Source organism: Silurus aristotelis (assembly GCF_946808225.1).
Source record: "Silurus aristotelis genome assembly, chromosome: 14".
NCBI lineage: Eukaryota > Metazoa > Chordata > Actinopteri > Siluriformes > Siluridae > Silurus > Silurus aristotelis.
In genome coordinates this window covers 18853069-18874577 of record NC_139587.1, presented here as the reverse complement: position 1 = coordinate 18874577, position 21509 = coordinate 18853069, and the positions used below count along the sequence as shown (strand labels likewise).

General features: G+C 36.8%; 3 protein-coding genes across 5 annotated transcripts; 2 read left to right on the top strand and 1 right to left on the bottom strand.

Moving 5' to 3' along the window:
* Positions 1 to 8: 8 nt before the first annotated feature.
* nxt2 (nuclear transport factor 2-like export factor 2) lies at positions 9 to 5585 on the bottom strand. 2 transcript variants are annotated; one of them, XM_083561667.1, is made up of 5 exons: positions 5469 to 5585; positions 5280 to 5378; positions 5083 to 5169; positions 2119 to 2263; positions 9 to 229 (listed from the first exon to the last, which is right to left on the bottom strand). In XM_083561667.1, exons 2-5 carry the CDS (start codon positions 5292 to 5294, stop codon positions 45 to 47), a joined length of 432 nt encoding a protein of 143 aa, XP_083417793.1. In that variant the 5' UTR covers positions 5295 to 5378; positions 5469 to 5585; the 3' UTR covers positions 9 to 44. The 2 variants fall into 2 exon arrangements, with proteins under 2 accessions (XP_083417793.1, XP_083417792.1); XM_083561666.1 differs by lacking the exon at positions 5469 to 5585 and having other exon boundaries at positions 5280 to 5456.
* A 152-nt stretch (positions 5586 to 5737) lies between these two features.
* psmd10 (proteasome 26S subunit, non-ATPase 10) lies at positions 5738 to 9243 on the top strand. 2 transcript variants are annotated; one of them, XR_014536801.1, is made up of 6 exons: positions 5738 to 5906; positions 6025 to 6123; positions 6226 to 6372; positions 8058 to 8224; positions 8309 to 8522; positions 9108 to 9243. XR_014536801.1 is itself a non-coding variant. In XM_083561664.1 (5 exons), the coding sequence occupies exons 1-5, from the start codon at positions 5793 to 5795 to the stop codon at positions 8460 to 8462; spliced, it is 681 nt and encodes a 226-aa protein (XP_083417790.1). In that variant the 5' UTR covers positions 5738 to 5792; the 3' UTR covers positions 8463 to 8528. The 2 variants fall into 2 exon arrangements, 1 of the variants encoding a protein (XP_083417790.1); XM_083561664.1 differs by lacking the exon at positions 9108 to 9243 and having other exon boundaries at positions 8309 to 8528.
* Positions 9244 to 15916: 6673 nt separating this feature from the next.
* LOC310737442 (uncharacterized protein C21orf140 homolog) lies at positions 15917 to 16618 on the top strand (the record flags this gene model as incomplete). The annotated part of the gene is made up of 1 exon (XM_083561769.1): positions 15917 to 16618. The coding sequence occupies one exon, from the start codon at positions 15917 to 15919 to the stop codon at positions 16616 to 16618; it is 702 nt and encodes a 233-aa protein (XP_083417895.1).
* Between the last annotated feature and the right edge of the window lie 4891 nt (positions 16619 to 21509).

The window sequence follows — 21509 nt, the reverse complement described above, 5'->3', positions numbered from 1 at the left end:
ATACAAACAATACAAACAGAACACGTAAAGCAAGAAGCTGTCATTCAGCTTGTCCAGTCTTGGAAGCGAAAACAGTCACTTGCGATTTTCCAAACTGGCTGGTCGCTGTTTGGGGATGCCTGAGCCGTTAAGAGGAAATTCTGATTGAAATATCTCTGCTTGCTCCCGTCAAACTTGACTGTACCCCCAGTGACCACCAGCAACGTTGTCTGGCCTTGAGTCGCTTGTTCTGTAATAAGAAAAAAATATTACACCATTAAAAATTATTTATTTTACATATGATGAGGCAAAACTGAATTCGAGCAGCAAATTATAGACCTTGTGTATAAACCTTTTAAAAGCTACTTACTTTGACTTATCTGTCAAAACTAAACCTGTTTAAATGCATTTAATTGCCATATTGCATAAAAATACAAATATATAACAAAAATAATAAATAAAAATATACTACATTTTAGATTACTCTAAAAATAAACACACTGTACTGTGTTTTCTTTAAGTTGTAAATGATCCCGTTTCCACCACATAAAAAAAAAAAAAAAGTTCAAGTGCCTAATTCTGACTTTATTTTTCTCTCAATTCTGACTTTATTTCTCGTAAACATCCGACATTTCTGGTGCCTACACCATGTTATGGGCCTAAAGTTTGAACCAGGGTTTAGAGGCTTAGTTTAATATCATTCGATTCTACACTATATTGCCAAAAGTATTGGGACACCTGGATTTTCTGCCATATGTGCTTCTCCTTACCACAAAGCTGGAGGCACACGTATGTATTGGACGTCTTTGGATGCAGCATAATATAAAAGGGAGGCGGTAGCTCAGTGGTTAAGGCATTGGACGGTCACAGGTTCAAATCCCACCACCACTGAGCTGCCACTGCTGGACTCTTGAGCAATGGCCTTAACCCTCCCCTACTCAGTTGTAAGTTGCTCTGGATAAGGGCGTCTGCCAAAGGTTATAAATGGGAAACCAGCAAGCTCCATGAAGATCTGCTTTACATGGTTTGGAGAGGAAGAGCTTGAGTGGCATGCTATAGAACTCTGATCTCATCCCTACTGAAAACCTTTGAGATGAATGTAAACACTGACTGCACCTCAGGCCTCCTCACCTCACCTACATCAGTACCTGACATTACTAACACCCTTGTGGCTGATGAACACAAATGTGCACAAGCAAACTCCAAAATTATGTGGAACATCTTCCTAGAAGAGTGGCAGTTATTATGAGTGAATTGGGACTAAATGTGGAATGCAATGCTCAAAAAGTGCATACCATACTAATGACCCGGTGTCCGCAAACATTTGGCAATATAGTGTATCTACTATTCAAAGTGTAACGCTTTCTGACAGAGGGAGTGGATAAAAAATTTGGAATTGCGATAAAAAAAAAGTTCTCCTTGCCCCCTTGCTGTTTTCTCCCCGTTTCTCCTTTTTTTTTATTCTGTCATTAGTGTTACCCGTCCAGAGCACTCCAGAGTTTAGAAGGTGATTAGTAAGTAATAATGGCCCATGGGGAAACGCAGTGCTCCGCCTGCATTAAATAGACAAGATATTTTTGTATTCGAACTATCGTTTCAGCCCTAGTCAGGAGTCCATTCAAAACTGAACAGGACAAGGGGGTACAGTGCAGTATTAAAGTGACTGATGAAGGTATTTATCAAGAGTATTACAGGTCCTGATTTCCACTAGAAACTTTGATATGACATTATAATACCAATTATAAAATCTAATCCAAATCCAGAACGATTTCTTCTGTTTTCCTGTAATGTAGAAGGAGTTCCCTGAATGTTGTCTACATGGGATGCTATTTTTTGTGACGCCACATGACACTATTGATAATGATAAAAATAAGTAACAATAGATGTGCTTTGCAGTCTGATTATCACTTGACTTGTCGCTTAGTCTTTTATGAAAAGGCAAGATAAGTTTTTTTTTTATAAAAATATTCACAAAAAAAAACCCAAAAACCTTTTTAATCACTGATACCTGGCCAAATGACAGCCAAATTTAAAACAAGATTATAGTACTGGTGACTTTATAACAGAAATAATAACCAGATACAGAATCACAGATGTTACACAGTGCCCTCTAACAATATTACAAAATAATGCACCTACCATGGACTGGCTGGCAGTCGAGCGATTGCACCTGAAATTCACTGGATGGAAGTGACTCAAAAAATTCGCCAAGGGCATCCTGTCCTGAAATGTTATTCCCGTTCCATACTAGCGTGGCTTTATCCAGGTACAGTCTCGTTAGGTTCTGAAACAGGTAAAAGGCATTTTGTGTCATTCGGCGCCTGTCAATAATTTGGAAGCACCTAAACTTTTATTGTTTTTGAGACACATGCAAAACACAAGAATTGGACAGTGAATGACTGGAAGAAGGTCCTATAGACAGATGAGTCTTCATTTGACATTTTTGGCTCTAACAGAATAACGTATGTAAGACGGAGAAAAAGAAAGATGATGTTAGCAGACTGCCGCATACCCATGGAGGTAAAAAGCTGAATTGTTTGGAGTTGTTTTAGAGCAGGGAAGGCTGAGACTTATTCCGGGTAAAAAAGAATACTGAACCAGTATGGCTACCATTCCATAATTCAACATACATTCCATACTTCCTACTTAGACCTAACTTCACCATACAACAAGACAATGATTCAAAGCATATATCCAAGCACTGTAAGCATTATTTAGAGAGCAAAGAGTCATCTGGAGTGTTATCTAGCAAAGAAATGGCCTGCCCACTAACAGGACTTACATTCTACTGAAATGCTCTGAACTTGATGTGAGGTCAGAAACAAATATCCAATTAACAAAGAACACCTTCAGGAAGTTTTACAAGAGGCATAGCAAAGTATTTCAGCTGAATGTTTAGGAAACAAAGTGTCCAGATGCCAAGAGTGTGTAAAGCTGTTATTTATGCTAAGGGAGGATTTTTCAAAGAAAATAAAGTTTAACATCTGTACATTTTTATATTCGTTTGGTCAAAGTAAATCTTCATAGTTAATTTGTTGCATAAAAACATAAGGAACATGAGGAACATGCGCATCCACATGAAGGTAATCACAGTCTGTGGTGAACATTAATGAAGTAAATGAAATTAATGAATTGGGTAGACTTTAACTTCACTACATTTCAAAGTCCAATATTTTACGTTTTACCTCAGCTGCATTTTGCAAAATCAGTCGTTCATTTTTACTTTTATACGAGTGGATAAAAAACATAACTGGTCAAACACGCAGCAAGCGTCAAATCAGTGTAGAGCACTCGCTTGTTTTAATTGCCGCTTGGTGTATCTACTTATCACCGAAATACAGTTCAGCATCAGTTCAACAGCAAGCAGAATATTTTGAGAGCAATAAATGATGGAAGAAACTCCCGACTCGAACTTGCCACAACACCCGTAAGCTTATTTGTGCGATTTGTAAAAGTAGTTGAAAAGAAGGTTTTGTTTTTAATGATCATTTTAACAGATATCAATCAGTGTTTGACTCAATAAAATCATTCTATTAATAGATTTGTGTGTTAAGAGTAACAGAGTATTTTCACATAAACTGAATTGATTAAGCAGTCAGCCTTGTGACAAAAAGGATAATAGGAACATTATAGCCATAATAAATCATAGTACTTTGGATACTTAAGAAGATTTTTTAGGTAAATACTTTTGCACTTTTGTCAAAGTTTAAAAGGAAGCACTTTTTTTTTTTTTTTTACCTATTTTATCTCTCCTTTAATAAAATTACGTGGTTTGTGTACTTTGTCCACCACTGTTCACATTATGTCAGAAAATATGGTCCCCCTGTCTTTTTAAAATATTGATTAAAATGTATTTCCTTTAACTGCTTTTCCCCTGTTCCTTTTTTTTTTTTTTTTAAATACAATTAAATTACATACAGCAGTGGTTCTCATCTGTTTTTTGTCCTATTGCTACTTCCTAAAAACTGAACAACCACCTTCCTTTAACATTGAAAAAGTGTGGGTTGTGTAACTATATTGTATTTACTGAATTTGGCTGATGTCTAGAGCGATATGTTTTCTCCTCATTTATGAAGCAGAGCATTTAAGTTATGGAAGCTGCCCGGACCACTGAGTTACCACTACCACTAGTTACTGCGTATCAAATGCACAGCACTGCTGAGATTTTTTTTTTTAACAAAATTAAACAATAACATTGTTTGCTAAAGCAGTACTAAGCTGTAAGTTTCTATTCTCAATAACAGCAACAATAAATTTTATCTTAGTCGTATTCTTTTTGTTTTTAAATGCATATGAATAAGTTTAGGTAGAGGGGCATTTATATAAAAATGCAAAAAAAAATTTTCTATAATATCATGATATAAATAAACCATGACATTTTAGTCTAGATAATACACTATACGGACAAAAGTATTGGGACACCCGAGTTTCCCAGCCGTATGTGGTTCTTTCCCCAAAGCTGAAGGCACACAAATTGTATCGGGCTTTTTGGATGCAGTAGCATTAAAGTTTCCATTCAATTCAACTAGGAGACCCAAAACCTGTTCCAGCATGACAAGGCCCCTGTGCACAAAGCAAACTCCATAAAGATATGCTCTGCATGGGTTGGAGTGGAAGATCTCCTGCTATAGAGCTCTGATCTCAACCATAATGAATGTAAACACTGACTGCACACCATGGCCCCTCACATCACCTACATCAGTACCTGACTTTACTAAAACCCTCGTGTCTGAATCTCACACAAATCTTCACGAGCACACTCCAAAATCTAGTGGAACGTCTGAGAAGAGTGGAGGAAATGATAAGGGGGACTAAATTTGTTATGTGGTGCTTAAAAAGCACATACTATGACAAATTTTTGGCAATATAGTGTGCATTTGTTAGAAGCTCTTAATCCAGAGTGCCTTACAGTTATCTCAAGTATACAGTTGAGGGTTATGGGCTTTGCTCAGGTGCCCAGCAGTACCTTACGTTTAGAAGTCTAATATTTTAACCACTGGGCTACCCTTTTCCCCGTTATACTACGGTGTAAATGTTTAACAATAACACCGATTTATTATTTTTTTTATATTGAATTTAAGTAAATATATGTATTATACGAACTCGTCTTTTCTTGTCCATGCAGTCATAGTAAATGTTGACGAACTCCTCGGAGTATCTGCACGACTGATCCACTTTAGTCCTGAAATCCTGTTGATCAGAGAGATAAGATCAGTTTAATATCGGTTAGTAGGTAAAAACGAAATAATTCGTTTTCTAATAAACAGCTCTCGAGAAGGAAAAAAATGGGGTAAACTTGCAATTGTGGAAGCCATACTGGTGAGTTCACCCCTTGTGACGTCCTTCTTTAGGTTTGTTCTCTCAATAGGTATTTCCTGACTGTAAGATCCAAACGCTTACTAGTACAGCACATATACAAAATCGGGTCTTAACCGGATACATACAGTATACACACACACACACACATATATATATAAAGTTTACCATACAATTCAAATGAAGCAAACACACTAGTCCTCTGAGAAAAGCGTGTTCTGGTAAATGTAGTCCGCGTATTCTTACTCCCGATATTTTAGTTCCCAGTATTCTTTCCTATCTCATAACAAGCAATTGCGTTTTATGATAAAATTTGAATAATTATTAATTTTGTATATATTTAAGCAGTTTATGTATACTTTATCTGTATAGACAATACAGTGCATTAGAATATCAGCTATTAGACACTTTTAAATTGACATCTTGATTGTTTCCATACCGGATACATTTGAGCGTAACGCTTGTTGTAAACGTTGCGGTCTGTATTGCAAGTTAATATGGAGGGATCTGTGTCCAACTTGGAGATCTGTAATTTGGCCTACACGGGCAAATTTGATCAACTTAAATCATGTATTTTGTCTGACAGAACTTTGGCAGCGAAAACAGATCAGGTGTGTGTTGCGTGCTTATTAAATATTCAGCAAGCTGTAGATAGCCAAATAGCTTATAGCCACATGTCTTTTCTGTAAAGTCTTGTTGATTTCTTGTTGTTTGTGTTCATCCGTACAGGACCACAGGACCGCTCTGCACTGGGCATGCTCAGCTGGACATGCACAGATCGTCCAGTTTCTTTTGGATCTCGGAGTTGAGGTGGATATTAAGGATGATGTGAGTCAGCATCTTTTTTTCATCTGCATGGTCACTCCTATTCCACTGCAATGTTTCAGTATGATGATATTTCCCATTCTGTATGTTTGACACCATTTTCAGGCATCTTGGACTCCTCTGCACATTGCAGCTTCTGCAGGAAGAGAGGAGATTGTTAGATATTTAATAGGCAAAGGAGCACAACTGAATTCAGTCAACCAGAATGGCTGCACTGCATTACATTACGCTTCATCAAAGGACCAATATGAGGTAGTTTCAGAAATCTTAATGTTTTGCTTGCTTAAAAAAAAAAAAAAAAAAAAGAAATCACATTTGCATTACAATCTAAACAATAACATTTTCAAACACTACCTGGCCATCTGGATTTAACTAAAGAAATAGGTAAAGGAGAAACTAATGAAAAATTCTTAAATGCATTAATAAAACCAGTGGGGAACCATCATCTTTAAGGATGAAATGTGGTCTGAAAACAAAATCTCGAGTAAATGTTTGATGAAATCAAATTGTACAAAAACTGTTCAAAGTGAAATTAAGAGCATTTCCACCTGTGCAATGTGGCATTTAGAACTAAACAGTTGTACAGCCTTAAAAAACCATAAATCACTAAGGATAATTGGGGAAAAAATGCTTCAATTTGTCCAAAACATAAAGATTGGCATCTGGCACAATGTAAAAAGTTTCTGTGGTCTGATGAGTCAAGCCTACCCTGTCTTAGATTTATAGGTGCATCAGGGTATGAAGAGAGGTGGATAAAGTAATACACCCATTGCTTTAGTTAGTCAGCTCTAAGTTAACCATTGTTATGTGACAAAAAAAAAGCTGACTCCAGCTGACTCACCTGAATTTTTCCTCAAGTGACTTTTTCTTCCTTGATGGCTGGGGCATTAACCAACATGACAATGCCAGGATTCATCATGCTCAAATTGAAAGAGTAGTTCAGGTCCAGATCCAGAACATAACCTCATTGGGTAACATGCTGGAGGAGACTTTGCACAGCAATTTGATTCTCTCTTCATTAATACTTAAGCTTGGAAAGAAATTAAAGCAAATCTGGATGCAAATAAATATTGCGACATTGCATAGGCTTATCAAAACTATGTAATCAAAGCAAAAGGCGGTCCCATAAAATATAGTGTGTGAGACAGGGTGTGTGTGTGTGTGTGTGTGTGTGTGTATATGTGTATATATATATATATATATATATATATATATATATATATATATATATATATATATATATATATATATATATATATATAATCACACACACAATACTGTATAGAGTACACACCTTGTAAGTACAATCATTTGGTATATTCCAGATGTAGATGCTTACAGACTCATTTTTTTTACTAACATCTTGTATTTATTTCTATCATGTTTTGGTATAAATGTACTTATTACTTTACTTCATTACATTTAAGGAATAACATGCCCATCCTTGTTACTTTAAAGTTAATGCATAAATTGAGTTCAATCTTTGGCAAGGTCACGTCTGTAACTCCACTGTTGTCATAAAGAGTTTTTGCAAAGAAACACTAGAAAGTGCTCCTTAAATATCGAACATTGGATTGCGTCAATTATTAGGTTCTCATAATAATGAATCATTATAAATAAATAGATGCAAAAAGCAAGTACTTTTGGACTTTCAATCAAACAGAAATACATTTTTTTAAACTTTTTTTTCAGGATTTGTACTTTGACTTAAAGAACTTAAATGGTGTGCTTCATTCATTGATGGACGGGATAAACTATTTGACTAATTGGGCATAGTAACACATGCTATAGACAGTAATAAAATAAAACTTCAAAAATTTAAAATGGCCAGGTGTGATTTGTTGTTTTAGAGAAAATTTTGGGTTGGATTTTGTCTGCCTCTGTAGCTAGTGGTGTTTACCATTTACACATTTATTTTATTCATTTATTGTTAACAGATCGCCTTGCTTTTACTGGAAAATGGTGCCGACCCGAATGCTACAGATAAACTGAAATCCACACCTCTACACAGAGCCTCAGCAAAAGGGAACTATCGTCTCATCCAACTCCTCCTAAAACAGAGTGCTTCTACTAATATTCAGGACTCTGAAGGCAACACACCACTGTGAGTGTTTTGATTTGAATGTGCTCTATCACTTCCCTGTCTGTGACGGAACATCTGTACTAATAGTGTCTCTGTTTCCACCAGCCATCTTGCATGTGACGAGGAGCGAGCAGAGGCTGCAAAGCTGTTAGTCGAACATGGTGCCAGCATTTACATTGAGAATAACGAGGAAAAGACGCCTTTACAGCTCGCTAAAGGTGGACTTGCGAATATTCTTAAGAGAATTGTAGAAGGCTGAAGTGATTGTGAGACAATTTGTGCATCAGTTGCTTCTGGCTGGTTGACAGATATTCATCAAGTTATTAACCTTTAATCGGTCCTTGGGGTCTATATGACCCCAATCGACTTTTCCTTGATTAAAGAAAAGCGTTCCCTTCATCTGAGTGGAATAATATTTTGTGACTTTTCCTACATAATCTATCTATACACACACAAAAAAAACTGGGCTTGATTCGGTTGTTCTGAAGGTATGTAAAAAAATTTTTTACACTTCTGGTCTTCGGGGTCAATATGACCCCACATTGAAATGAATGGGAAATGTGAAAAAAACTCAATATTTTTTCTTCATTTGTCAAAAAAAAATCTATAAATCCAGCATAAATCAGAAATTTAGATCATCATTTAAGTGATTTTTTCATAAAAAATTAATATTTCATATGCAAGCTTATGGTGTAGTTGAGGAATTGTGTGGTGAATAGGTACAAAAGTACTTCATATCTCCCAAAACACAGCATTAATGAATAGATGAGAAGTAAACAAAAAAATATATATATTATTTGTATAATTAAAAATGTATATTTTTTGTATAATTTCTCTATCAATTGTTGGGGTCATATAGACCCCAAAGACCAGATTTGTAAACAGGAAACGAAGACCTTATGAGGGTTAAAAAAAAGGACTGCAGTCTGTACTTGAGTGTGTGAGAGTGATGTCTGATAAGTACATGGTTGATGTTTAAAATATTATCATTTTTGTATTCTTGGTTTAATCAAATAAAATGCACATCTCTTCAACCTACATCTAACACAATGTATTTTAATCTTTTATTCGGGAGCAAGTTGATGTGATATTTTAAAATGTAAAATCTTAAACATCATTACAGTTAATTCAGGTGACTGAATGTTCTTATACGGTTAAATAAATTATTTAAATACAGCTAATAATGTATTTTGGGTATAAGAGAGATGAGGGGAGAAAAAACGCTATTGCGATAAATATTTTAGAAAAAAAATCCTCTAGCATCTATTTTCTTTATCGCTTATTCTACACAGGGTCATGTAGCAGCTTTTCCCAGGTAAACCCTGGATTGGATGACAACTTTCTATCAATGTACAATTCCACACACACGCACACACTACAGACATTTTGGAAATGCTAATCCAGTTACAATGCCTGCCTTTGAACTGGAAGAGGAAACCAAAGTACTCGAGGGATCCCAATTTGATGTGATACCTTTCAGAAGTAACTATATTTTTGTGATATTGTTCATTATTATGAGATTCTTTTCATTAAAATGGAATTAAATATTAAAAGTGACAAATAAACAAGTACAGAAATAGCCTAAATTTTTTAGTCAGAAACCAAAACAATAGAGATTTTACATGGCACTTTCCCTGTTTGAAAGAGCATAGAGATACGCTGAGCATGTAGACAGCAACAAAAAAAAACATTTTATTTTTTTACTCTGATCGGTCAGAAGTACCTCATACTACTCTGCGTCAAAAAACTGAACTATCACCTTAACATTCACAGTTAAATTTGATGTAACAGTATATGACCTACTTACATTTAAACAGGTGGTCATTTTAATTGGACTATTAGCAATATAAACAAGGTAGTTGTTCATACAGATCAACAACACTACTGCAGTCTATGACGTGTCTAATGTAAGTTATGCAATTTTGCAGCAAAAAAAAAAAAAATCTGTTGTATTCAGAATTCAGACAGTGAGAGCACGCATTGAACAACTCTGGTGTTTTCCGCAGTGACAAATCAAAACGCTTTCAATGGATACTGCAGTGTGTGTGATTGGTTATACAATAACGCTCGAATCTAATACATCAGCAGATTCTATTTTATTCTAAATGATAACATTTTTATAAATTTTATGATACTTAAATCGTGACACTGGAAATGGAGCTAGCTTAATTGTGCAATGACAATTTCCCCCCAGTCCCTATTCATTTTGAACCCTTGTTCTAACCAACATTACCAGTACAATAATTATGTAATCTCAACCTCAACATGCTTTTTACTGGGAGTTTTTATAAGCTTCCTGTTCAGTCACTTTCAGTAAACACAGCTTGCACTTGAATTAAAAGTGGATGCTTAATTATGGCCAATTTCAAGAATTCAATGGTATTTCAGCGGGTTTCTGGGCCACCTGGCTAATTTGTACTCTAGGCCACAAGACCCCATTCCCAATTATCCGATCATTTTGCTGTATGTAACAACAATCATTATCAATAAGCATAACAGTTAATGAGTATTCAGTAAGAGACAATAAAGAATTACATTTGAACAGTTTATTACATTTAATGAAATTGTGCATAAAGCAAATGACACCATTGTCTGGTTTCTCTCACACACAGACAACTGAAACAATGTCCGGTTTATTATAATCAGAGTCATAATAAGAGTAAATAATAAGTTTCACACAACAGCAGCTCCATTAAGAAATTGTAGTATCTGAAATATGTAGTATCTGAAATATGTAATATCTGAAAATATGTAGTACCTTTATTCGACTTTATTCTGTATTGCGGGAATGCAGGCCAGATCCTTTCCATACAAGGTGATTTTGAAAGACCATAGAGTTTATAGCAGAGTCTGGGCCAAATGTTTATGTTGAAGGGTGTACGTGCAAGTTCTGAAACAGGCTCTGAACCCCTCCGAGCAAATCCTGGATGCTCGTATTAAGATGCTGTACCTTCTGTAAATAAACCTGGTTTGCAAGAAAGACGGTGTCGACAGAGATTTCTTCCAAGCAACAGCTACACTTCTGCACAACCTTCTGCGTCTTTCTTGCGTTTTGCATCTACCCAAAGCGCGACGAGTCAGAACTTCAGAGCCGGGCCGTGAAGCGCCGCGCATGCGCAGTAGTTTCCAGTTAGCATTTTTATTTTACTATTAACTCAGAAACGGATATGATTTAAAATGTAGTTAAGTGCAACACTTCAAACAAAACATACTTAAGTAAAAGTAAAATCACAGTTTATAAACAACAGCTTTTAAAGTAGAAGTGCACAAAAATACTACTCAATTACAGTAACGCGAGTAAATGTAATCTGGTGTCTTATTTGAATATTTTCCATCTGCAATGTTCATATTCTTTATATTGTACAATTATATATATCATATTTTTGTTCATATGCCTTTTACACATCTTGCACATATTGTATCTTTTTCCCCTTAGTTAGTTATCTATCTTCTCAATCTGATCACACTGTGACTCCCAACAGGAAAAGCAGAATCCAAATGAATGAATTGATTAACGTTTACATTTATTATTCATTATAATACAAATAATCTGATGGTTTACATCAGGGGCGTAGCCATCATTTCAAAAGTGTGTGTGTGTGTGGGGAGGGGGGGGGGCGCAAATTGTCAAGTGTTACCTGTTTTTTTTTTTTTTTTCTTTCAGTTAACCCTTGTGTAATTGACAGGTTTTATTTTTAATCATATATTAATTTTTTTTTGTTTATATGATTCTAAAACAAGAAAGAAAGAAAGAAAGAAAGAAAGAAAGAAAGAAAGAAAGAAAGAAAGAAAGAAAGAAAGACAACAGCTTGCCCCTGGGACTGTACCCTTAAAAGGACATCTTTGTACCTTGTTTACCCCAAAAATGTATAGTTAATTAATTAGAATAAGAATTAATATGTGCTTTCTAAGTAGCCTACTAATAAACAACCAATGTGCAGTTGTTCATCATACTAATGTGTTACATATTTTTTTTTTATATATATTTTACTAATTACTTTTTTTTTATGATTGGCCCATATATAATCCCACAAACACTTGTGTATTAATAGATTATACATTATAAAATAAAACTGCAATAGCAGCCAGGTGTTAAAAGCCGCATCTGTTCTCACCTGTAAAGTTTCTTGTGTGACAACCTGAATCTGCCCTGACAAACCCAGGCTGTCTGTTTCTTGCTCATTCTTGACAACACATAAAAACGTAAAATTAGTGCAATAATGAAAGAGCACCCCATAAAATAAATATCGTTCCTATCAGCATACTGCAACGTTTCCCCTGTCGTCTACCATTCACTGGACTACATTACCCATCATCCTTTGCACCCCGTCATCCACCATGTTTGATTCCCGTCTTCACCTGTCTGTTTACCCGGACTCTATTTATACTCATCATCACTGTCTTCACTCATTGTCGGTTATCGTCTTTACTATGTTGTATGTATGTGTGATTTCCCTGCTCCTTATTTTTATTATAATAAATTACATCTTTATTGTTACTATTCGTCGTCCTCGTATCTCCGTGTACATACCGTGACACATCCTTGATATTATGTAGAATTGGCAGAGTTAAACATGCTGTAAAATCTCAGTTCAACATTTTCTTTATTCTTATTTGAAGGGTTTTGATAACACACTTGTTAAAACAAAAGACGTTATAAAAGAGTTCAGGAAAATACACTAAAAAAAGGGAACGTTTGTCCAAGCAGCTATTTTTCCTTATAATTCTTTAAATCCTTTTAAACTTGCTAATTATTCAACAAGAGCAACAGGCAGAGTTACTAAACATTGTGCAACACAATTCGGATACCATATGCAACTTACACTGCTTGACTTTTTTGTAAAAGAAAAAAAAAAGCGTGAAGCGGTTTTTGCCGCTTTGAATGTTGGATCGCGCGAGGGACCGCGGATGCGACTCGAGCTACAGTACCAGGGCGCGTGATGATGACGTGACAAGTGAGTGACTGATTGCCATGGATACGTGAACATCAACATGAATATGTAATACCTCTGGTTCTTTTGGCATTAATTAAAAAAAACAAAAAAAACCAAAAAAAAACCGTGTAGTTCAGTGTGAAACTGACATTCCACTGTAATGTAAAATTCTGTGTGACGTCACAGTACCATACTCTCGGGTATAAAAGCTCTACAAATTCTACTGCAGTCAGTTGCTACAAGGGTAAGCAAAAGAGTTACTACAGTACTAAGGCAATTAATCATACAACTCACTGCAAGGATAAGCAAAGGAGCTACCAGATAGATCATCAAACAGATTTCTGCTTGAAGAACCTACGTTTCTACGAAGATAACACATTACCAGTTTTTCTGTAACCATGCCTCTAAAACTGATGAACGTCGTGCGACAAATGTGTCGAAGAAATATGAGCAGCCATTCAGGAAAGAAAGCATACTTCAGCGAGGTTCAAGAATTGCAAAGCAAAGGATTCTATCCAGTTCATGTTGGCAAAACAGAAATTAACAATGATCTTATCACTGGGGACATGTCATTCATTTTCAATCCACAAATCGCTAAGCAGAAATGGCAAACTTCCTGGAGCATTATCCATGCTGGTGGAGCATTTGGTTGGGTTCCCTGGAAATACAAGATGTATCCTCATTTAAGTAACCTTAAAGTAAAACCAGATGAGACCATATTTCCAACTTTCTAACTGAGTTGTGTGCTCAGTTAGATGACCACTATGGGAAATGTGCTATCATAGTCAACTCAGAAGATTCAGAAGTCTCGAAATATTCTCTCTATCCTACATCTCCAGTGGAGTTTTTACCACTCATCTGTTGTCCAATAGTGGCTGAATCCTATGGCCATCAAATGCTGCAAACACCACCGGAGTACCAGGCACATCTAAATCCTCTCAACATCGCATGGTCCACTATCAAGTGGTTCATACATAACAACAGAGAACAATACACAGAGAGATGTATCTACAGAAAGGACTGGATTGAAGTGACACACATTGAGGAGTTAGTAAAGGCAGCTATCTCTGGTATGACCAAACGCAAATGGAAGGATGCAGTAGCAAAAGAGTTGGAGACATTGACAAGACTCTTGACATGCAATTAGGAATGGGTTCACACCCCATTTCTGTCAAGTCAGGTTCCAGCTATTATAGACAAGTATTATAATTAGTCAGAAGTGTAATTTTTAGAGTATCCTGTAGAGAGAATCTTAAACACACTATGTATGGTGACATGAGCTGTGTTGCACACAATATAGTTCCAGCATTACACCATGGGAGCCGCCATCAAACAAGCAGGCAGGCTACGAGAGAGTGTATTTACATTTCAAAAGAGAACAATGCACAACTGATTCTGATTCAGGTGTGTCAGAGAACTATGTTAGGGTGGTGCAGGACATGTATGAGGACAGTGTGACAGCAGTGAAGTGTGCAGGAGGAACAACAGGCTTGTTCAAGGTGGAGGTTGGACTGCATCAGGGACCAGTTCTGAGCCTTTGCCTTTTTGCAGTGGTGATGGACAGGTAGACGGACGAGGTCAGACAGGAGTCTCCGTGGACTATGATGTTTGCGGATGATATTATGATGAGGTTTTGGTTGGGATTGACAAGGATGGACAGGATTAGAAATAAGTTTATACAGCGCATGTAGGGCGTTTGGAGACAAGGTGAGGGAGGTGCAATTGAGGTAATTTGGACATTTGCAGAGGAGGGACATGGGTTATATTGGTTGGGGAATGCTGAGGATGGAGCCACCAGGAAGGAGGAAAAGAGGAAAGACCAAGGAGGAGGTTTTTTTGGATGTGGTGAGGGAAGACATGCAGGTAGTTGGTTTGAAAGAAGCAGATGTATAGGACAGGGGGGTTTCGAGAGGGATGATTCGCTGTGGTGACCCCTAATGGGAGAAGTCGAAAGAAGAAGATGATATTGGGCAATTTGGAGAGCACACTCAAAGGATGCAACAGTCGCTTGTCTGTTTTCATTTCCAGCTCTAGTCAAAGCATCTATGATTTTCTGGTGTCTATTTGACATGTGTTCTTTTTCCTTAGGAAAAATTATCTGGGTTTACCAACCATCTGTGTGTGTTTGGTGCTTAGTTGCCTCCTTAGTTTGCAGGGCTTCATGCTTTCATTTGCTAGTCTCTCACCACACTTAATTCTCACCTTAGCTTCCATTGCTTGAATAAAACCGAATTTAGGATAACCGTCCAAATAAGTCTTTGTTTTTTTTTTTATTTTCAGCACATAAAACTATCTTTTCCCTAGCATTTTGCCATATTTTCTCTTTGCTGCATCTTTTTTTAAAGCTACGTCTGTACGGTCCCACCTTTTCGAAACGCTGCAAAGAAATTCTCGACATTAAAGAAATTTCTTCCCTTTTCATAAATGAATTATAAAAAAAAATAATAATTCAGAATTGATTAATTATCGTGCAGTTATAAATGAAATACATTATTTAAAATAAAATAAAAATATTTAGCGACCCCTAGTGGTGGTCGCGACCCCCTGCTTTGGTTCAGTGATGTAAAATTCTCTGACGTCACAGTACTGTGCTTCTGTGTATTAAAACTCGCTGCATAATCTACAGCAGGCATTCACTGCAAGGGTGATCGAAAGAGTTACTAGACAGATCATCTGGCAGAATAACTTCAAGTGACAACGAAGATAACCCATTACCAGTTTCTCTGTAATCATGCGTCTAAAACTGATGAACATTGGACTACAAATGTGGCAACGAAATATGAGCAGCCAATCAGGACGCACAGCGTACATCAGTGAGGTTCAAAAATTGCAAAGCAGCAGTTTCTATCCCGTTTATGTGGGCAAAACAGAGATTAATGAACGCCTTCTCACTGGAGACATATCATGCACTGTCAATCCAAAAAAGGAGAGACAGAAACCCCAGCCTTTATGGAGCATCATTCATGCTGGTGGAGCACGTGGTTGGGTTCCCTGGAACTACAAGTTGCATGCTTACTTGAGTAACTTTAAGTTGAGAGAAGATGAGACCATATTTCCAGAGTTGTGTTCTGCGTTAAAGGACCACTATGGGAAATGTGCCATTATTGTCAACCCAAAAGTCTCCGAAGACACTCAGAACGAAAAGACTGAACATTCTCTCTATCCTACATCTCCAGTAAAGTTTTTACCAATGATCTGTTGTCCAAAAGTGGCTGAATCCTACGGCCATAAAATGTTGAAGACGACTTTCAACTACTATTCACCTATCAACATCGCATGGTCCAATCTTAAGTGGTTTATAAAAACCAACAGAGAAAAATTCACAGAGGAGATACTCTGCAGACAGATCCGGCATAAAATAATAGACTTTGATGAGTTATTGGAGGCAGCTCTTAATAACATGACCCCAGACAAATGGAAGGACGCAGTAACAAATGAGTTGGAGAGCCCTTCTAAACAGGAATACAAACCCACACACTGATGGGTTTAAAGTCAGATTCCAGCTTTGGTAGAGAAGTAATATGAATATTAGCTTTATTTATTGTTGTATATATATTTTTTAAATGTTACCGTAAATCGGGACCTCAAGTGTGTGAACATTAGGAACAGTATTTTATTTATATATAATATATATTTATAATTAACATTATTTTTTAAATTAAGCTGTTTTGTTTATTATAACTATATTGAACTCTAATTCAGGGTGTGTGTGTGTGTGTGTGTGTGTGTGTGTGTATATATATACACAATTTATATATATATATACATATATATATATATATATATATATATATATATATATATATATATATATATATATATATATATATATATATATGTATATGTGTGTGTGTGTGTGTGTGTGTGTGTGTGTGTGTGTGTGTGTGTATATAAAATTTTCCTTTTAAAATCAAGAGCCAGATACTGAGTTAAACTACCTTTAATATTTATATTTTAAAGCATATAGAGGCTGCTTGTTGAGGAGTGAATGGGGGACTTTTCCTTGAACAAATTCACCCATGCTGGGTTGTTTCTTTTTGTTAAAAAATAAAAATTAATAAATAAAGCATTTGAGTATGCAATGAAATGGATGAAATGGAGAAACACAGAAATGGAGAAACACAGCAAGCTAGCCGGCTTTGACAGAAAAGAAAAAATGTGAATTGGTGTAAAAATGCCTAAGCATTCGCTGAAAACCTCAACATTGACTGAAAATGTATTCGTTTATGTTAAATTTTTATCATGCCCGAAACAAAAACTTAATTCTTGGAGTGGTTTCTCATGTGATCAACGATGTCTTTTCTGATCAGGGAAGAATCACACAACACACAGAATGCTGCAATGTTATTCTTCAGTTTAATGCAGATAACAGATAACAGATATTTTAACACTGGGAAAAACCTAACCTAAAACAGTTCCTGGTTGGGTTAGAAGACATAGTAACCAGAGATGTGTAAGTCCAGACAAAGACTTTTTGTATACCTTACATACTCCCATCGTAAAGGTCCAAAAGACACTGGATATATGGGTTATATTGGTAAGAGAATGGAGCCACCAGAAAAGAGGAAAAGAGGAAGGCCAAGGAGGAGGTTCATGGATGTGGTTAAGGAAGGCAGATGTAGAGGACAGGGGGGTATGGAGACGGATGATCCGCTGTGGCTAATGGGAGAAGCCGAAAGAAGAAGAAGAAGACTATGTCGTGAGCGATGTTTGATGTGTGATGTTTGCGGATGATATTGTGATTTGTGGTGAGAGTAGGAAGCAGGTTCAGAAGAGCCTGGACAGGTGGAGGCACGTGCTGTAAAGTAGAAGAATGGAAGTCAGTAGGAGTAAGACAGAGTACATGTGTGTGAATGAGAGGTAGGGCAGTGGAGTGATGGAGTTGCAGGGAGAAGAGGTGGAGAAGGTGCAGGAGTTCAGGTACCTGGGGCAGAGGTGGGAAGTAACGAAGTACAAGTACTTTGTTACTGTACCTAAGTAGATTTTTTTGGTATCAGTACTTTACTCCACTATTTAATTTTCAGACAACTTTTTACTTTTACTCATTACATTTTTACACAAATATCTGTACTTTTCACTTCTGACATTTTCAAAACCTGGTTTAAAGACTGGTTCGAGCTGATAGAAAGGCAACAGTAACTCAAATAACCACTCGTTACAACCGAGGTATGCAGAAGAGCATCTCTGAATGCACAACACGTCGAACGCAGATGGGCTACAGCAGCAGAAGACCACACCGGGTGCTACTCCTGACAGCTAAGAACAGGAAACTGAGGCTACAATTTGCACAGGCTCACCAAAATTTTACACTAGAGGATTGGAAAAACGTTGCCTGGTCTGATGAGTCTCGATTTCTGCTGCGACATTCAGATGGTAGGGTCAGAATTTGGCGTCAACAACATGAAAGCATGGATCCATCCTGCCTTGTATCAACGGTTCAGGCTGGTGGTGGTGGTGTAATGGTGTGGGGGATATTTTCTTGGCACACTTTGGGCCCATTAGTACCAATTGAGCATTGTGTCAACGCCACAGCCTACCTGAGTATTGTTGCTGACCATGTCCATCCCTTTATGACCACAGTGTACCCATCTTCTGATGGCTACTTCCAGCAGGATACGTAAATGTCGTAAAGCGTGTCATGTCATAAAGCGTGTATCATCTCCGACTGGTTTCTTGAACATGACAATGAGTTCACTGTACTCAAATGGCCTCCATAGTCACCAGATCTCAATCCAATAGAGCACCTTTGGGATGTGGTGGAACGGGAGATTCGCATCAAGGATGTGATTTACGTAATTTAAACCACCAAAATATTTACAAGAATTTTTTGTCTTCATGCTCTATGTTGCATCCATATTTCACCATGTCCATGTTGCTTAAAGTATTAAAAACAGGAAGTATTAATATATGGTACATTTAGAACAGATAGAAATGTGTGATTAAGTTGCGATTAAATATTTAATTTGATTGATAACCTCTGTACAATTGTATATACAATGTACATATTACATAGTATATTTTTTTACTCCTCATTACATCTGCTATATCTATATGTATCTTTATATCTATATGTATCTTTATATATTTATATACTTACTGTACATTCTGCCCAACATTTTACATTCATGTATATATGTGTATATAATGCGTGCGTATTTATGTATATAAGACTTGTTTATTCAGCTTGCACATTTCTTTAATCTATCTATCTATCTATCTATCTATCTATCTATCTATCTATCTATCTATCTATCTATCTATCTATCTATCTATCTATCTATCTATCTATCTATCTAATCTAATCTAATCTAATCTAATCTAATCTAATATATGATGTGAGGTCCAGTTACCAGTGTGACACTAAAACAGGTAGAAGTAATAATTACTTTTTACTTAAGTACATGTCCGAGCCAAGACGTCTTTAATTTCACCTAAATAAAAAAATATAATCAGTACTTCAACTTTTCCCGTGTATTTTAAAACATGAGTATCTTTACTTCTACTTAAGTAAAGGATGTGTGTACTTTTGCCACCTCTGACCTGGGGTTAACAGTGCAAAGTAATGGAGAGTGTGTTAGAGAAGTGAAGAAAAGAGTGCAGGCAGGGTGGAGTGGGTTCCCCCAATGGATGAGGTGGGGGAAGACATGCAGGTAGTTGGTGTGAAAGCGGCAGATGTAGAGGACAGAGGGGGTATGGAGACGGATGATCCGCTGTAGAAGAAGAAGAAGACTATGTCGCGAGCGAAGTGATTGTGCAACCTGACGCTCACGAGTCACGACAGAACAGATCCAATGCGACTGTGCCGAATTTACAAACAAACAGTTTAAACAATAACACTTAATTAAACTTTACAATTTTCACATGATGATGATATACAGTATTTTCTTTCCATGCTGTTCTTTCGCCTTCATCCGTAACACCAGTGTGTTTTCTTTTCCTGCTGCCGGTTGACCCGGTTACTCTTCGACATTTTCATGGAGCTGTAATCGATAATGACCATGAATTTTATAATTAATTTTATCGATTAGTTGTTGCAGCCCTAATAAACAGTAATGTAATATTTATAATATAACACTTCTTCTGGCTTAATGTACACGTGAAATGATGAAATCAGTTTTTAAAATGAAAATAGTCTAGCAGACCTGATTGTTGATGTCGGCTCCTGTGGTATGATGCCGCCTCAGTGAAGTGTGGAGCTTTAGCTTGTTAACTGGATTGTAACAGATGGACTTCAGGCTTTTCCAGTCAACATGAGCGCTAACTGTTTTTTTTTTTTCTCCCTTATTTCCAGAGGAACTTTGGACTTTTTCAGTAGCCAGGATCCGTAAAGTTGTGGCGAAGAACTCAGTACAGAAATCTCAATTAGACTCAAATCCCTGCTAATCACAATCAGTCCACAGTTAAACACAATATAATGCAATCTATGTAACCACTCTATATAGAAATGAACAGGATTGTTCAGGAAATTAACAGGTAGGTTTATTTTAACAGAGAGAGACAGAATATAAAAAGAAATCAGGAAAAAAACGTTATACAAATGTTTTGAAATAACTATTTGATCCCGTACCAAATGAGAAAGAAACTGACTCCCAGTCGTGTCCCTTGGGGAAAGTATTTCTAATATCAACTTGTTATGTGTATAAAAGACAGCTGTCACAGATGGTGGATGGGTCTTCCAGCCTGACAGTGACCAAAAACATACGGCCAAGGCAACACTCTGATTGTGTCGTTGCTCATTCCAGCCTTGTGCAGGTCTACAATCTTCTGTTTTTAAAGTTTTTCTTTCCTCGTTAGACATCCTGATTTCCTCTGCGTCTTTCTTGCGTTTTGCATCTACCTGTGAACATGTGAAGCGCAGGCGCAGTTGTTTCCGGTTAGCATTATTTTTTTATTTTACTATTAACTCGGATGTTTAACTCGGATTAAACGGATGATTTCAAATGTAGTTAAGTGCAACACTTCAAACAAAACATACTTAAGTACCGTAATTTCCGGACTATTAAGCGCACCCAAATATAAGCCGCACCCACTGAATTTGACAAATTAACTTTACACAGTCTTAAACGAAAGACAGTGTCTGTAACACGGTTTGTGTCTAAACAGTAGTCTACCAAGAAAGTCACTGCTCACTGTCTTCCTCCTTCTTTGAAGCTTTTCTCCCGATGCCGTGCAACTCAGAACACCGGTAAAGTGTGTTTTTTCATGCCCGGTTGTTTTCAGCACATTTCCTGTAGACAGTCCGAGTGAGAGGCAGGTCAAACATCAAAGGAACCTCATCCATATTTATGATGTGGTGCAGTCCGATTCAGTGGGAGCGCATCTGATTTAATATAAAGAGTTTCATTGGTTCACATTAACCGGTTCGGCAATTT

Coding starts and splice junctions, on each gene's coding strand:
- nxt2 (XM_083561667.1), bottom strand. Junction 2,264..5,082: donor GCATGGACAAGAAAAGACGA/GTTCGTATAATA, acceptor TACCTGTTTCAG/AACCTAACGAGACTGTACCT. Junction 230..2,118: donor CGACTGCCAGCCAGTCCATG/GTAGGTGCATTA, acceptor TTCTTATTACAG/AACAAGCGACTCAAGGCCAG.
- psmd10 (XM_083561664.1), top strand. CDS start 5,793: ATGGAGGGATCTGTGTCCAACTTGGAGATCTGTAATTTGGCCTACACG. Junction 5,907..6,024: donor TGGCAGCGAAAACAGATCAG/GTGTGTGTTGCG, acceptor TCATCCGTACAG/GACCACAGGACCGCTCTGCA. Junction 8,225..8,308: donor TCTGAAGGCAACACACCACT/GTGAGTGTTTTG, acceptor TGTTTCCACCAG/CCATCTTGCATGTGACGAGG.